This window comes from Necator americanus, chromosome I (genome assembly GCF_031761385.1).
Source record: "Necator americanus strain Aroian chromosome I, whole genome shotgun sequence".
Classification (NCBI taxonomy): domain Eukaryota; kingdom Metazoa; phylum Nematoda; class Chromadorea; order Rhabditida; family Ancylostomatidae; genus Necator; species Necator americanus.
This window is the reverse complement of record NC_087371.1, coordinates 16,533,451-16,549,218: the sequence shown is the minus strand read 5'-3', so window position 1 is coordinate 16,549,218 and position 15,768 is coordinate 16,533,451. Positions and strand designations below refer to the sequence as shown.

The following is a 15,768-nucleotide window of genomic DNA, read 5'->3' as shown; positions in this document are numbered from 1 at the left end:
TTCCATAGGAGCTCACCAATAACACTTGGTTGCTCTGCTGGCGCAAATTCGGTGCGATGGCATTTCGTAGTGGGACCAACCGCTCGCCGGGGCGACATTTTCAGTGGTAAACGCGTGGATAAACATAATCGCATTGCGTGGTGCATTTATCATTGGGACTTATTGTTATTGGATAGCACTAAAATCCAATCCAGGTCCATTTCTATGCCAGAGCAGGTTTATCCACTTAAGTAAACAATGCTTATGAATGTGGGCCCTCATCTAGACCACTACTCGCAACAGTACGGGCAGTATGGAAGGATGGAGGTTATGCTCCGAGTGCATTCCACTGAGGATTGTTTTCACCCAAGTTCCTCGCTCATTGACTAAACTGGATTTCAAAAAGAGACCCTAAATGAAACAGGTTTTTCTAATGTAAATGAGTGGAAGAAGAACCAGCTGGGCCGACAATGGACTGACACAACTCAATCAATTTGCCTCCGTGCCTCTTCATCTGGTCGTCTTGCTCCCTGTGTTCAATCATCTCGTCCACAAGAACAGCAGAAATGAACCGAAACACATGCGCAGACTTTGCTAGATTTATAATAAATAAATAAATAAGTAAAAGAGTATCTTACGTACCTTTTATGCGGACTTTTGCCGTTTCGAACACGTATGCGAGAAGTCAATTTTTAGGATGAAGTAGAACTCCTCTCTAGCTTTTAGAAAAGAAAAGAACTCGAAAAGCCTCGAAATTGATTGAAAAATTGAATTGACTTGAAATATTGATCTAAGCACCTCAAACTTCAGCTTCTAATTTGCACGAGAGTTGAACTCAATAAAATCACCTAAGTCGCGATTCATGTAAAAATTCGGGACGAGACTAGGCAAAGCACTTATTTTATTGCATGTAAAAAGTCGAGCACACATTTTCGGCAATTCAAGGTGGCGAGTAGTTACATACGCGTGACACATGACTCGTTTTTGAGCATTGCATAAGAAAAGGTTCTCAAGAAAGCTGCTGAGCCATGGAAGCGAAATTATCTCAATTTTATCTTTCAACAAAATTGGGATCCAGTCTGTACAGCCAAAACAACTATTCACTTCCTCGAGAGCAAAATCAGCTCTTTTTCGACGAAGGATTTGTGGCCTACAAACAGCCCGGTTCTCTATCGACAAGGCTTTGGCGATTTGTGGAAGAGCAACCAAGGAGTAGAGACGAAAAGAATTTAGTAGCTTAACCACTTCCGCCGCACCTCTGATTCGATAAAGAAACTAATGCCTGTCTCAAAGAATGGCGGCCACTTTGAAAATCTTTTGTGATTATAAAATCTTCAGAATGTTGTGGTTTGTTGTTGCATAAGAATAAGTTTTTAAGTACTTGCGTTGCAATAAGCGAAGCTTGAGCATCATGAAACATGCAATATTTCTCCACTCTGCGCATGCGTTTAGGAATAAAACAATTTTTCCTCCTTCCTCTTGAATTTTCTGATCGCTTAATTTTTGTGCACTTTCAAATGAAAATATATTATGTCACAAGAGAAAAAAAAACGAATTAGGAACAGAACATTATATTTTGAATCTAGAATTTCAGGTTCACTTAGTACTTCTTGAGGAAATCGAAAAGAAAATGGAAGTATAAATATGAGCGCGTTGGGTGTGGAATTATCGTCTGCAATGAATCGTTTCTGCATTGTTTTCCTGCTCGCCTACGTACAGTGGTGAGTTAATATGAGCATGGTAGACTACTTTATAACTATTAACAAAAGTGTGGACTGGTGTGCTTCATACATAGTGTATGCGTGTTCGATGGTTCAAAATCCCCTGGAGGCAACCAAGTTTTTTTCACTCTTTCGGGATGGGTGGTACAAAATGGTAGAGGCTTGTCTGTGACCATTTTATCTGCTTTGTGGGATGAACGCATTGAAAAGTTGGTTTTATACATTCATTAACCTCTACGATCATAAAAAGAGAACTGATCAAGGTGAACCACGTTATTCTTTTCAAAAAGTAAAATAAAACATATGAATTTTCCAAAAACTTCACCATAACGACGAGTTTGATGAGGCAGTGAGCTTTTTTGTTCCAGAATTTCCACTTCATGAAAGACGTGGAATAAGTATTACGTATGTTGATGTGTTCTCGCCATACACATGTTCCAATTATTGTAAATTCTCTGAATTCCTATAATATTATACATTATGGAATTTTGTATTAAATCATTAGGATATAAATTAAATATGTGGTTCTATACCTTAATTAAAGTCGTACAGAATGGAAATAATAAACTTAAACTATAAGTATGTATGTATCTCTGGGGTGATTTGAATCGAATACGTCTTCACGAAGAGCGAATTCGCTTCACGAAGAGAAGTAGGCTGCCCATGGATAAACCACACACAGTAATATATAATTTTGTAATTCAATCAATAAACTGAACATGCAGAACTTCAGGGGATGTTTTGCAACGGACTGTTACTTCTGCGTTAACCTCACAAAATCCTCCAAAATCAACTAAGCCATGCCGTAAGAATTTCTCGCAGACCTCCGCTGAAATCTGATTGGAAAAAACCAGGCACTGAGCCGCCGCAATCCTTTTGCCACAATCTATGGAAATGCATCCGGCTAAAAACATCCATCATCATGATACAAAAACACCAAATGAATGCGAACTCTATGTGAAAAGGTATCAGTAACAAACAATTATAAAAACCATAATTAAACCAGTATCAGGTGCAACGCAAGCTACCATGGCAATGGAAATGGAAATAATCACGGGCACAATCACAATCACAATCACAATGGATACGGACATGAATTTCGTGAGTTGTTCAATCCTTTATGCTTCAGTTGAATCCAGATCCAAATTGACATATTTTCTAAGAATTTCGGAGAACTGAAAACGAAATGGGTTTTGTGGATTCTCGTATGGTTCATCTGAATCGATACATGCCCCGAGCTAGCTATGAGTTACAAGAATCAAGAGATCAGCAGCAGAACCAAATGCTGAGTCAAATGCGCATACCGCGTGTAGCAGATTATTGAGTCATATAGATCCTCTACAGGAATCCATGTATAAATATGTTTAAAATCATAGCTAAATCTGCACTTACATCTACAAACATTATCAAAAATTGGGGTGGCTGTGGCGCAGGTAGGAGGCCCGGCTGTGACTGTAGAATGGATCGGGGGTTCGAACTAAGCCCTTCATACCTTCAGGCGTCGATAAATTGGTACTAGACTTGTCTGGGAGGATAAAAGACATAGACTTCACCCATCGGCTAGCCCCCGCAAGTCATTGTACAGTAAAGCAACACACATTCATAAACCTCAACAGTTCCGAATTGAAGTGAACGTGTTGGCGCATCCCTTGTGGATTGATATTCTGTTCACAAAAACATAGCTTAGTAGATAAGGTTGCCCGAAAAAATAATCACAAAATGTTCTTCCCACATTTTTTAAAAGAACGAGTTTAGAGGAAATTTGCACCATGAGCTCAGGAAAGGATCACCATTCTTGCTTTTTTTCAGCTGTTGCTCATATCCATGCGATAGCGGCGGCAGCCCCTCTGTACTATGCGGTGAGTTTTGGTGTTCCACGCAGAGACACCACTATCAACTTTACTCCTAAAGATGTGTTGAATAATGCTATTGTTGTACTATTTTCTTTCAAACACACAATATGATCTTCTGAATGGAGTGATTTTCACTGAAAGTGTATGTTCTATATCTTAACTACCCTTCTAACACATTATTTTTCAGTACGCGTTCCCGTTCTCCTATGGTAAGCACCTACTCCTTTATTTCACGCACCGATGCTCCTGTAACAACTGCTGCTTTCAGGACTTATCCCGTTCAAGAATCGCAAGAAGGCAGCCCATAAAAGAAAGAACACCCGCAAGCAGTAGGAGTGCCTCCCAACTCAGCGCTGACCTTAATCGCTTCCACTGTATTCCTCGACACCGTTCGTGCCTATTTAGTATGGTAGCCTGAATAAAGCTCTCTAGGATTATTTTATTAGACGATTCTAAGGATAAGAGCGGGACTTCCAAAGATCCCAAGTCTCAATCTCAACCATGGAAAGAGATTGTTTCAACCTTGCTAATCATTTACTTTACCTCCAATAAAATAGACGTCTCTAATCTTCTTTCTTATAGTTCATCTCATTTCTCTATAGTTTGCTTTTATTTCATTTTAGTGCTCCGCAGGGATTTTTTAAAACCTAAAAGGTCTTGAAGTACTCATTTCACAAATTGTTTTGAAGAGCAAGGAAACACAGTCAAAACAATTTTCGTGCTTTTATTAGGAGTAAGAAAAGAGCCCACGGATCTCCCTCACTAGAGAGATCACAGCCGGTTAGTCACGAGGCTACATGGCGCGTCCCCGGGTGGCGGATAGGGGGCTAATCGCTGAGCAAAAGCGACCTTGTGCCTGCCCAGAGACGCAGGTGGATTCAGGGGATAGACTCCCTGTTTCTGCTGAGCCAGGACTGACTCATGACATTCTTGCATCCCGCACGTCGGTCCGGCCAAAAGCCTGCAATCAAGTGACTGGGAGGTGCAAGGGAGGCGGTTTGGAGTCGCCTCCAACAAATAAGCTCCACATGTCCACTCCGGGAGAACGGAAGTTCTCCCAAAAACTCATGGGACTAGAGGCTTGCAACCTGCCCATGGGTTTTAAAATTTTAAGCAAAACACAGTAATAGAAAAGAGTTTCCTGATTCCGGTGGAAAGCCTGGTACGGTAGGGCCAAGTAGGACGCGGTTGCAGGAGTTATATAAGCTACCAAAACGGAAAAGGACTAGAATGGTGATCTGTACTTATAACGCACGTACGCTTGCATCGTGGAAGCGGCCATCGAAGATCTGATGATGCAAGCCAAGAAGATCAAGTACGACGTCATCGGACTGACCGAGACAAGACGACGTCACCCTCTCAACGCCATATATGAAACTGGAGAAGAGCTGTTCTTAGGAACATGTGACAGTAGAGGTGTTGGTGGAGTTGGCGTCCTCGTCAACACGAGTATGGCAAAGAACATCAACTCTTTCGAACAACTTACGACCCGAATCGGACGTCTGCGGATGAGAAGATGTGGTCCAACACCAGCTTTGACTATCATCGTCGCTTACGCTCCAACATCAAGCTACGATGAAGAAGAAGTCGAAGCTTTCTATATGGACCTGGAGAAGAGAAGATCATGCCTTCTACAAGGTCATAATTGGCGATTTCAACGCCAAAGTTGGCCCAAGAAAAACGCCGGAGGAACTTCACATCGGAACCCACGGCCTACAATGGAATGACCAGGGGGAGAGGCTCTCCGAGATCATCATGACGACTAAGACCATCCATGGGAACTCGCAATTCCAGAAGCCCTCCTCTCTACGCTGGAGGTGGGAGTACCGTAATGAAATAGACCACATCATCGTCAATAAAAGGTTCTGCCTGACGGACGTCGCTGTTGTACCAAAGTTCTATACGGGATCGGACCATCGCCTCCTCCGAGGAAGATTGTCTTTCACAAGGAGAGCAGAAAAAGCCGCCAAGTTCAGAGGGAGAAATCCCAGAACTGTCATCAACTGGGATCTCTTCACTACGCTAGTCGGCTTTTGGGAAGATTTCGCAATGGACAACATCGACGAGGAATGTGACCGGCTCGTTGAACACCTTCACGACTGCGCGAAGAAGGCTGAGAGTTTTAAGACCACCAAGAGGCGCCTGTCTCTTGAAACTCTTGAGCTGATACGCCAGCGTGGAGCAGCACGACCCGCAGGGAACCAAGAACTCACGTCCTTGCTCGCAAGGCTTTGCAGAGAGGCGATAAAGGAAGACCTTAAATAGAGAAGAGAAGTGCTGGCTGAAGCTGCAGAGGCGGGGAAAAGCATCCGCTGTGCCCGTCAAGACTTCGCCAGTCGCAAGACGAGGATGAGTGCTTTCCGGAACCCAAAAGGAACAGCCATTGCATCGAGAAGAAGATGGAGAAAATCATCTACGACTTCTACTCTGATATCTTCGACGGCCATGTCCACTTGCCTCCTCACCATCTGAGGGAAGACGGACATGTCATTCCAAAGGTTCTCCCGCCCGAAATGCGACATACTATCATGTTGGTAAGAAATCTAACGGCACCCGGTCCCGACAGAATAAGACCAGAACACCTGAAGAGCCTTCCGCCAGTACTCACCAACACACTGGCGAGGCTCTTTACACGTTATCTGTCGGAATGCAAGGTTCTTATACAGTGGAAGACCAGAAAGACCGTGTTGCTGTATAAAAAGGGAGATCCACATGACATCGGCAACTATCGCCCAATCTGCTTACTGTCCGTCATCTACAAGCTCTTCACAAGAGTGGTCCTTAATAGGATTGAAAAAGTCTTGGATGAAGGACAGCCATGTGAGCAAGCAGGGTTTCGAAAAGGATTCAGCACTATTGACTACATTCACACTGTTTCGAAACTCATCGAGGTATCACGAGAGTACAAGATGCCGCTCTGTCTCACCTCCATCAACTTAAAGAAGGCCTTCGACTCAGTTGAGACAGAAGCGGTCGTGGAAGCCTTGGACAACCAAGACGTCCCTACTCAGTACATAAAGGTACTTCGAGAGTTGTACAGTAACTTCACGACCGGAATTTCGCCATTCTACAAGAACATCATCATTGACGTGAAGAGGGGGATCCGACAGGGTGATACAATCCCACCCAAAATATTCACAGCCACCCTCGAGAAGGCAATGCGAAAGTTGGAATGAGACTACATGGGAGTGAAGGTTGATGGTCGGCAGCTACACCATTTGCGCTTTGCTGATGACATCGTACTGATAACACCTAGCATCAGCCAAGCGGAACGAATGCTGACCGAATTCGACGAAACATGTGGATGCATCGGTCTTCAGCTGAATCTACAAAAGAAGATGTTCATGCGGAACGGATGGGTCTCGGATGCCCCATTCACGCTCAGCGGAACGAACCTATCCGAATGCACCAGCTACGTTTATCTGGGTCGGGAACTGAACAAGATGAACGACCTGACCCCCGAGCTGGGCAGGAGGAAACGATCGGCTTGGGGAGCGTACAAGAGCATCGAGGATGTAGTGAAGAAGACCAGGAACACCTGGCTCCGTGCTCACCTCTTCAACACCACCGTACTTCCTGCTTTGACCTGTGCTTCGGAAACCTGGACATTTCGCAAGCAGGAAGAAAACGCAGTGAGCGTCATTGAACGCGCAGTTGAGAGAGTGATGCTAGGAGTATCCCGTTTCACGCAAGTGAGGGACGGGATTCGAAGTTCTCTCCTACGTCAGCGATCGAAGATTAGAAACGCCGCCGCGTTTGCCAAGGAAAGTAAAATAAGGTGGGCCGGACACGTGATGCGCTTTAATGACAACCGTTGGACCGGAGCTGTGAGCGACTGGGTTCCCCGCGATACTAAGCGCACTACAGGAAGACCGCCGACCCGATGGTCAGATTTCTTCACGAAGTCCTTCAAAGAAAAATATGATGCTCTTCGTGTCCCACGCGAAAGGAGGAACCACTGGGCTACTCTGGCACGCGACCGGGGCTAATGGAAGAATTACTGGCGCCCGAAGATCAACGGGAGTTAAGGTGGTCAAGGTGATCAAGAAAAGAGCGGAGTGATCCCTTAGTTCCTCTTCTTATGAAGATTCTTTTTCTGTGAACAGCCTTCTTCTTGTGAAGACTCTTGCGCATACGAGCAGCTGCCAGTTTTCGAGCTTTGAAAGGGAGTAGTATGTCCGAATCGGACATGTGACCCGTTTCTGTAAAATTTATAAGACTTCTGTATAAGTAAGGTAGAAGTTAGCAGAAACTCATTTTTGCACCTCTGTGGAAGGAGTACACATGATTGTAAACTTCGGCTGGGTGAATGATAGTGGTGATCATGCTGAAATGTACTACAGTCATTTAAAAAAATTCTCGAGAAGTTATTTAGGTCCCAACACCATGCAAGAGATGACCGAAATGGAACTCACCACTTCGTACTGGATAGCGGGGGCTGCTGCAATCACTGGAGCAGCCGCTAAAACGCGTTCATGATGTTCCACGGGGATTTCTGGAAAGTTGGCGAGTTATTATCGGTCGCATTGGCTCGCACTGAAGCTACTGGCGGGATAACAAAAAATCCAATTCCTTCAAGAAATCCCCAATTTATGGGAAACAAAGTCATTCTTTTTTTTTTTGAATAATACATGTTTCAATAGCAAATTTCGTTATCGCGGGCATGTTTTAGTGTTGAAATGGCACGAAGATTACGAAAAAATCTTTTTCAGTTTTGCGTAGATTTTAAAAATGAATGTTTGTACTAGGAATTCTTTCGACGGAACCAAAGTTCATCTTTATAGATACCAACGTTTTAAACCTAGAGACAGAATACGCTGCACGTAAACAATTGATATGGCGCTTCCTGAACGAGACTTCCCAAGTTCAGAACTCTGTTCTCAAAAAGAACCTGTTTCATCGTCGCCAAATGTAAAACTTCACAAGTTTCTGTCAGGTGCTACACAATGATCGCAACTCTTCCTCCTTCCAGTTTCTTTTTTCTTGGATTGTTAGAATTGTCATAAACCACTTTTAATCTCGGCACATATCACTAGTCGGAGAAAAACAAACCTTCAAATCCATGGAAATGATCCAAGCTGGCGTCGCACCTGAAATTCTACTTTATTACGTGAAAACTTACAATTAGCGTTAGTTTCCTCAGATACTTAGATTCAGTTGAAAGTGATGGTTACTGTATTAAAGATGAATACGGTATCAAACAATAAGAGTATGAAGTAATTTCTAACTTTCGCTATCGACCATTTCTACATGAGCAAATTCTAGAAATACCTGTAACCGAACACACGAAAGAGCACAAGGAAGGCGTAGGTTCTAGCCATGGTGGTTTGCTGGTGATGTTACTTCTCCGATGATCCCAACATTTATACAGTTACACCTGCTCCCCACCTTTTTTTACGAACATTCAAGAACTACAAACGAACTCGTAGTACTTGTAGTGTTTTGAAAGGGTGCTTAGCAGAGGTTTTTTCTGCGCAGAGATTGCTATGAAAATTGATGAACTTCACTCAGGGAGAAGCGTAGAAAATTATCAATAACTGAGGAATGTTCTGCTTGGAGTAGTTCCGCTTGGTCGAAATTAATCTCCAACTCCAACTCTTCGATGAGTTGGTATTAAGTTGGTTGTGCTGGACCTTATATAATAATGGATTTATATGTACTTACTATAATGTACTGTACTGCGCTATACTGTATCGTATAATGGAACAAATACTGTAAATTTGATGATACAATGCTACCTCAGGAGGAAATCGATTTTCGATCGCAGTCATCCCTTTCGAGCGTGTGAAAGTGAGAACTGATCTTTCGAGTCATAACTGACTCCGGAAATCATCCTCCCACCTTGACTTTCACCTCTACTTTTCAGTTCTAGCTTCCAAGCTGAACAAAGCAGAAGGATAATCCATTCAAAATCTATCACTGAACGATTGAATCAGAAGTTCAATAAGTATTTTTGTCCAACGTGTTGGCCATCAATTACTATTTCTGATCTAGATGGTTACATGTGCGCGAATACGCAGAGAGATTATTTCAGAAAAAAAATCAGGATGAGGAAAGAAGAAAAAGCGAGGATAAAACTGTATCAGTAACACATAGCAGCTGGAAGTACCACTAATAAACACACATGATCAAGCATAATGTAGACAATACCGGGAATGAGCATCTTCAATGAGCCACCTGAGAAAAAATCAAAGGACCTCTCTTTGAATTTTCAAATAGTTTTTACGTTAGGAGCAAGTGCTACCTTTTCGACCGCAAATTATGCAAACCGGGGTGGATCCAACTTTTTTGTGTTGTTTTGCCGAATTTGCAACCGAACACTCAGCAAATTTTTGAACAACACAACAACACCGGTGTCGAGATCAACACATCATGATTTCTCATCTCAGGGTTGGACTAACGTAAAAAACAACCCAGTAGTAAGTCCACAATACGAAGGATGATCTGGATACAGCTATGATTGGCCTGACACCGACCTACTAGATCGGAAGATCTGATCTATTATGAATATCCATGTACGTTTATTAGCTCAACAAGCATCTTTGTCTCCCAGGATACTCTCGTTTATTTATTTTTTGTTCCATTTTGTTCATTTCATCTGCAGGCAAAAATATCAGCAGCACTTTTCGTTTGTTTCAATATGTGGGGACGCAAAAATGACACGCGAAGCTTTTCCACGCAACGTCCAGCAAAATTCTGCAGAACCTGTTCTCTCTAATAGGAAGCACATGTCGTGACTGTAATTGCACAAAAGTACTGTGAAACTGCTAGAGATGAGTTAAGAGCACCAGATTCGCCCAACAAAGCTGCTCACTACACCCGTATGAGCGATGAAATCCATTGATATCATATTCACATCTTTCTTGAAAGGAATCATTACATCTTAGTAAATTAGGACAGTGATTTCACCGGTTTCTTGCCATCTTCGTAGGGAAGCAATTACGTATGAATTACTGGTCAGAGCATGTCTTTCGATGCCTTTCTCAGTGTCTCCATTATGGCTTGGCAATTTCACACTTTTTCACAGCAAAAAGTGCTTCAAATCGACCACAATCAATTTTCAACTACGCGCTAACAAACCATGCAGCCATCAACACCTTCTAGTTTACTTCGGGTTGTTTTGTGCAGTTATTTGCAAATAACATCGATGGCAGGAGTATAAATGGGGAGCTTGTGGAGCACAGGACATTTCGACACGACAATGCGCCTTTCCTACGTTCTCTTTGCACTACTTGTCTTCATCACTCTGAGGTATGAATCGTGCAGGTATTGAGACCTCTTTTGAATTAAAGCTCACAAACTTGGCACCTCAGCAATTGGAATCTTATGATCACAGAAGATTATTTTATGTCAAAATGTCAAAAATATCAAAATGTTCAGCTGAGACTACGCGCACGATTGTTTGGAATCTCCTCAAAACCAGTCAAGCATCTCATCTCCTCGGAGTTTACAAATTAGTGCCAGAGTTGTCCGGGGGGATAAGAGAGCACCGACTGGACCCACCGACACCACCCACCGACGTTGGCCAGCCTACGAAAGCCATTCTATAAGTCACACACCCATTCTTAACCACACTTGGTCCTGTACTGATTTCGAACGCGTTCCATTGATCTGATCTTAAGCGAGCTGATTCATGCCTGATTTTTTTTTATAATCATGATCATGATCATGATCATGATATATAATAACGAGCTTAGTCCGTGTGTGTGTGTGTGTGTGTGTGTGTGTGTGTGTGTGTGTGTGTGTGTGTGTGTGTGTGTGTGTGTGTGTGTGTGTGTGTGTGTGTGTGTGTGTGTGTGTGTGTGTGTGTGTGTGTGTGTGTGTGTGTGTGTGTGTGTGTGTGTGTGTGTGTGTGTGTGTGTGTGTGTGTGTGTGTGTGTGTGTGTGTGTGTGTGTGTGTGTGTGTGTGTGTGTGTGTGTGTGTGTGTGTGTGTGTGTGTGTGTGTGTGTGTGTGTGTGTGTGTGTGTGTGTGTGTGTGTGTGTGTGTGTGTGTGTGTGTGTGTGTGTGTGTGTGTGTGTGTGTGTGTGTGTGTGTGTGTGTGTGTGTGTGTGTGTGTGTGTGTGTGTGTGTGTGTGTGTGTGTGTGTGTGTGTGTGTGTGTGTGTGTGTGTGTGTGTGTGTGTGTGTGTGTGTGTGTGTGTGTGTGTGTGTGTGTGTGTGTGTGTGTGTGTGTGTGTGTGTGTGTGTGTGTGTGTGTGTGTGTGTGTGTGTGTGTGTGTGTGTGTGTGTGTGTGTGTGTGTGTGTGTGTGTGTGTGTGTGTGTGTGTGTGTGTGTGTGTGTGTGTGTGTGTGTTTGTGTGTGTGTCACGAAATTAGAAAAAGGGGAGGGACCCGGCGTCGATTGGATGGTCATATAGCTATAAAATGGGTTGCGACGGGTCCTGCGGTGTCGGATTGGTGCGCCGGCGCCAGATACCCATAGAAGAGGTGCGACGGGTCCACCGGCAGCCGATACCTATGGAAGGGGGTGCGACGGGTCCACTGGCGCCAGATACCTGTAGAAAGGGTGCGACCGGTCCACCGGCACCTTATAGCCATAATATGGGGTGCGACGGGTCCACCGGCGCCAGATACCCAGAGAAGGGGTGCGACGGGTCCACCGGCGCCAGATACCCATAATATGGGGTGAGACGGGTCCCGCGGAATCGAAATGGTGCGCAATAACTTCGCGTGCATGTCGCAAAAGATGAATGGTTAAAGCCGTTTCATAGCCGTGGCCATTGCGCGCGTTGCTTTTCACCTTAATGACTCCTCCGCGTATCTATTTCTTTCTTCGTTCGCCTCAGACTGGTAGCATGCCGTACTCAGAAAGTGGAAACGCGCATGAAAACGGCTGCTTAAATAGTAGCAGGATGTTTATGTGATCTGACGTGGAACGTTATCTTTATCAGTGGGAAGGTGTCTTTCACGACATTTTATGTTAAAACATTATTCTGTGATAACTATTGGGGGAAATCAAGAGGAATACCCATACTTCGAGTAATGCTTTCAAATCGTATCTATATTATTCTGGCATCGAAGGAGTGTTTGCAGCTGATGGTCGAATATTCTCCAAATGTAGAATTGACGCATTTAGAAGGAAAGCTCCGTAATCTTTAATCCGTAATTTATAATATAAAGAAGAGAAAATATAATTATATTTATAATATAAAGCGTTGTTAAAAGCAACGCAAATCTGATTTTACAGAAAACACCACTACTATCAACTTTCATTGATCAGTGAAGGGGAGCGAAGCTAAAACCAACGAAAATCTGAAGTCTAAAGTTTTATAATTAGACCAGTCTGAAGTCCGGCTTTAGCCGGACATTCAGACTGGTCTAATTATAAAAGAAGAACAAAAAATCCTCGAATGTTCAATTTTTAAACGGATTTCTAAAAAGCTTTGTAGTTACGATGATACTATCTAACTATTGAACCTGGTACTGTCTGAGAGGATACAAAGACTGACTTGATCCTCGGATGGCCCCCGCAAGTCATTGACTGGGCCAACAAGCAAACCAAAAACCTCAATAATTACGAATTGCAGTAAAACGCGTTGGCGCATCCCAAGTGGATTGATACGCCAGTGACTTTATCTTTATCCTTTTATCTAACTGTTTCCTTCCTTTGAGAGAGCAAATTTTTCAGAGTCGAGGCTAGCTTCTTCGGCCACCATCATCATGGATTCGGTTCGTAACATTATAATTTCTCAAATGAAAATGGTTAGATATTTTACTAGAATTGCAGACGAAAAACACTAACCATCCTTTCAAACAAAGTCATGTTTTTGAAATTATTCTTGCAATATAGCGCATATTCTGTCTTCTGTCTTCTATACTATCGCATAGAAAACTCTTCAAGGAATAATGCACTTATCTCCCGTGCATCAAAAATTTTATTTAAAAAATAAAATGCGCGATTAAAACAAGGATAGAACACTGCGGTATAGTTTAAAAAAAGGGACATAATCGATCACCTGAGAAGCTTCTGAGAGCTGTGTCAAAAAAAGCGAACGAATAAATGAAATTTTTCAGGATACTATCCAGTCATAGCTGCAGCAGCTCCTTTTTACTATGCAGTGAGTTTCACTTGTATCTGCAAGAGACTTTATTTTCCAAACTTTTTGTAAATGTGTTTTATACGTGATAATTCCAGCATTACCCTCTCTACTCCTACCACGGTAAGTGTTTGGGAAATCATTAAGATCGGTTCCCAATTTTTGCGTGCATCCACAAGAACCTTTTTTAGGATTTGGCTATGGCGGTTTGATTCCATTTAAGAATAGAAGGACAGCTGCTAAACACAGGAAACTTGAATAAGGAAAAAGAACAACTGCTCTCCCATACATTATGAGTATGGCACAATTGAGACGTGTACCGTACTTCACTTCCATGCCTGTCCTACCACTAGAAAATAAAGCTTTTGAAGCATTCGTACTATTTAAGCTGGACATCTTCACATCTCACCAAAGGAACATCTGAGAACTATAGTTGGGTGAAAACAAATGAAGCTCGGTTCAGTTAAGTAAGCGGCCACGCTCGAAGCAGCGCGGTACTAGCGGTTGGGACCGAGGAGCGAACCTCGCGAATCGCAGTCACAGACGAGTCGTGCTGCCAATGGTCTCCGCACGATAATAACCAGTATGCTCCTTAAGCGCTTCAAGCGCCGCAATGCATTTGCGCCGTGGGTTACGTCGCTTTCACCCAATTGTACTTCATTCTCTATGCTCTGTTTCTCCTTAGTCCGCCACAGAGTAATTGTAGCGAAGGCTCGCGCAAGGCTGAAGGTCTATGAGTCGATTTATGCTCTTAGTTCTTGACAAGTGATTTGAAGGAGGGGGGTTCGACGGGTCCACCGGCGTCGGATCGGTGCGCACTAACCTCGTGTGGATCTCGCGTAAGGTAAACCAGACGTTGCAACCGTTTCATATCCATGGTCACTACACGTGTTGCATTGCACCTCTATCAATCCTCCACATATCTATTTCCTTTCCACGTTTGCCTCAATTTGGTAGCATGCCTTCTTCAGAAAGTGGAAACACCCACACAACCGGCTGCTTAAGTAGTATCCAACTGTTTACATGATCTGATGTGGAACTTATCTTTATCAGTATGATGATATTGTTTTCGTCACTTTATGTTAAAACATCATTCTGTGACGACTGTTGGGGAAAATCAGGAGAAACACCCATACTTCAAGTAATGCTTTCAAATTGCACCTATATTATATTGGTACTGAAGGATTGTTTGAAGCTGATGGTTGAATATTCTCCAAATGTAGAGTGACGCGTTTAGGAGGAAAACTCTGTAATTTTTCGCCTTAATTTATAACAAAAAAAAGAGAAGGAAACCAGAAAACACAAATGTTTTTTGTGTTTTTAACAAAAACACAAATCTACAACACCGCTACTAACTCGTGTCCCAAAATCCGACGCCGACGGACTAATCCGTTGCAAACCGTCGGAATTCTTGGAAGTGGTCAAAATTAAATTTTGAAAGTACCATTCGAAAGTAAATGAGCTGCTCATTCCAAATATACTTCGAGAATTTACTTTTGACAAATGTGTGGCCTGAAAGCGGGCAAAGTTTCCTCAAGCCCCGTTAATTACTTTCACACCTCCGCAATCCTGCCATTGGCATATCCCGCGGATACATCACCATGGAAGGAAGGGGTGTTCATCGGATTTCCGCTTATTTCTCGAAATTGGACAAAATGTTTATTACATCCGTAATCAGGAGGTTATTTAGAGCATTTTGGTACCCCACATCATATGTTGGTTCGAAATTTCCATTCTCTTCAGAAATTCACGAAAGTGCTTCATCAAAGATTAATAAAAAGCCATACTTTCCAAGCTGTGAAAAATCTCCTCGGAAATTTATCAGCAAACAACTTGTACTTGACAATAGTTTATATTGTAAGTTTCTAGCTTTGAAAATGTCTAGTTTTTCCAGTGTCAAACTTACAACATTACTCTATTTCGCTATTTGGTCCAATTTTTGAACAGCTGTCAACAGCTTAGAATGAACGCTTAAGTCTCGCGATTCGGTACTTGCCTAGAACTCTCCTTCCCTTACGAGAAGTGAATAAAGCGCTAACTTTGGATGAGAGCTAGACGTGGTTTTCGAGTCACCAAATTGGAGAAAATTTCGTCTCTTTTCACAAAACAGAAATTTTTGCAGCCTCTATGAATTTTTTCAGTACCTCAAATACCCGGTTCTTCTCACAAAAGACGCT

The 15,768-nt window shown here is 42.9% G+C and overlaps 8 protein-coding genes across 9 annotated transcripts; 7 read left to right on the top strand and 1 right to left on the bottom strand.

The window, feature by feature from the left end:
* Positions 1-1,623: 1,623 nt before the first annotated feature.
* On the top strand, positions 1,624-3,886 carry RB195_005795 (uncharacterized protein; the record flags this gene model as incomplete). Its single annotated transcript, XM_064178528.1, has 5 exons — positions 1,624-1,700; positions 2,713-2,801; positions 3,510-3,559; positions 3,741-3,762; positions 3,822-3,886. 5 exons carry the CDS (start codon positions 1,624-1,626, stop codon positions 3,884-3,886), a joined length of 303 nt encoding a protein of 100 aa, XP_064035565.1.
* A 464-nt stretch (positions 3,887-4,350) lies between these two features.
* On the top strand, positions 4,351-4,680 carry RB195_005794 (uncharacterized protein; the record flags this gene model as incomplete). The annotated part of the gene is made up of 1 exon (XM_064178527.1): positions 4,351-4,680. One exon carries the CDS (start codon positions 4,351-4,353, stop codon positions 4,678-4,680), a length of 330 nt encoding a protein of 109 aa, XP_064035564.1.
* A 165-nt stretch (positions 4,681-4,845) lies between these two features.
* On the top strand, positions 4,846-5,280 carry RB195_005793 (uncharacterized protein; the record flags this gene model as incomplete). The annotated part of the gene is made up of 1 exon (XM_064178524.1): positions 4,846-5,280. One exon carries the CDS (start codon positions 4,846-4,848, stop codon positions 5,278-5,280), a length of 435 nt encoding a protein of 144 aa, XP_064035563.1.
* A 28-nt stretch (positions 5,281-5,308) lies between these two features.
* RB195_005792 (uncharacterized protein) lies at positions 5,309-5,818 on the top strand (the record flags this gene model as incomplete). Its single annotated transcript, XM_064178523.1, has 1 exon — positions 5,309-5,818. One exon carries the CDS (start codon positions 5,309-5,311, stop codon positions 5,816-5,818), a length of 510 nt encoding a protein of 169 aa, XP_064035562.1.
* A 134-nt stretch (positions 5,819-5,952) lies between these two features.
* On the top strand, positions 5,953-6,729 carry RB195_005791 (uncharacterized protein; the record flags this gene model as incomplete). The annotated part of the gene is made up of 1 exon (XM_064178522.1): positions 5,953-6,729. The coding sequence occupies one exon, from the start codon at positions 5,953-5,955 to the stop codon at positions 6,727-6,729; it is 777 nt and encodes a 258-aa protein (XP_064035561.1).
* Positions 6,730-6,828: 99 nt separating this feature from the next.
* On the top strand, positions 6,829-7,542 carry RB195_005790 (uncharacterized protein; the record flags this gene model as incomplete). The annotated part of the gene is made up of 1 exon (XM_064178521.1): positions 6,829-7,542. The coding sequence occupies one exon, from the start codon at positions 6,829-6,831 to the stop codon at positions 7,540-7,542; it is 714 nt and encodes a 237-aa protein (XP_064035560.1).
* A 77-nt stretch (positions 7,543-7,619) lies between these two features.
* On the bottom strand, positions 7,620-10,430 carry RB195_005789 (uncharacterized protein; the record flags this gene model as incomplete). Its single annotated transcript, XM_064178520.1, has 4 exons — positions 7,620-7,755; positions 7,819-7,880; positions 7,969-8,048; positions 10,373-10,430. 4 exons carry the CDS (start codon positions 10,428-10,430, stop codon positions 7,620-7,622), a joined length of 336 nt encoding a protein of 111 aa, XP_064035559.1.
* Positions 10,431-10,715: 285 nt separating this feature from the next.
* RB195_005788 (uncharacterized protein) lies at positions 10,716-13,853 on the top strand (the record flags this gene model as incomplete). 2 transcript variants are annotated; one of them, XM_064178519.1, is made up of 5 exons in its annotated part: positions 10,716-10,804; positions 13,183-13,223; positions 13,569-13,612; positions 13,690-13,714; positions 13,783-13,853. In XM_064178519.1, 5 exons carry the CDS (start codon positions 10,716-10,718, stop codon positions 13,851-13,853), a joined length of 270 nt encoding a protein of 89 aa, XP_064035557.1. The 2 variants fall into 2 exon arrangements, with proteins under 2 accessions (XP_064035557.1, XP_064035558.1); XM_064178518.1 differs by lacking the exon at positions 13,783-13,853 and having other exon boundaries at positions 13,690-13,737.
* Positions 13,854-15,768: the final 1,915 nt, after the last annotated feature.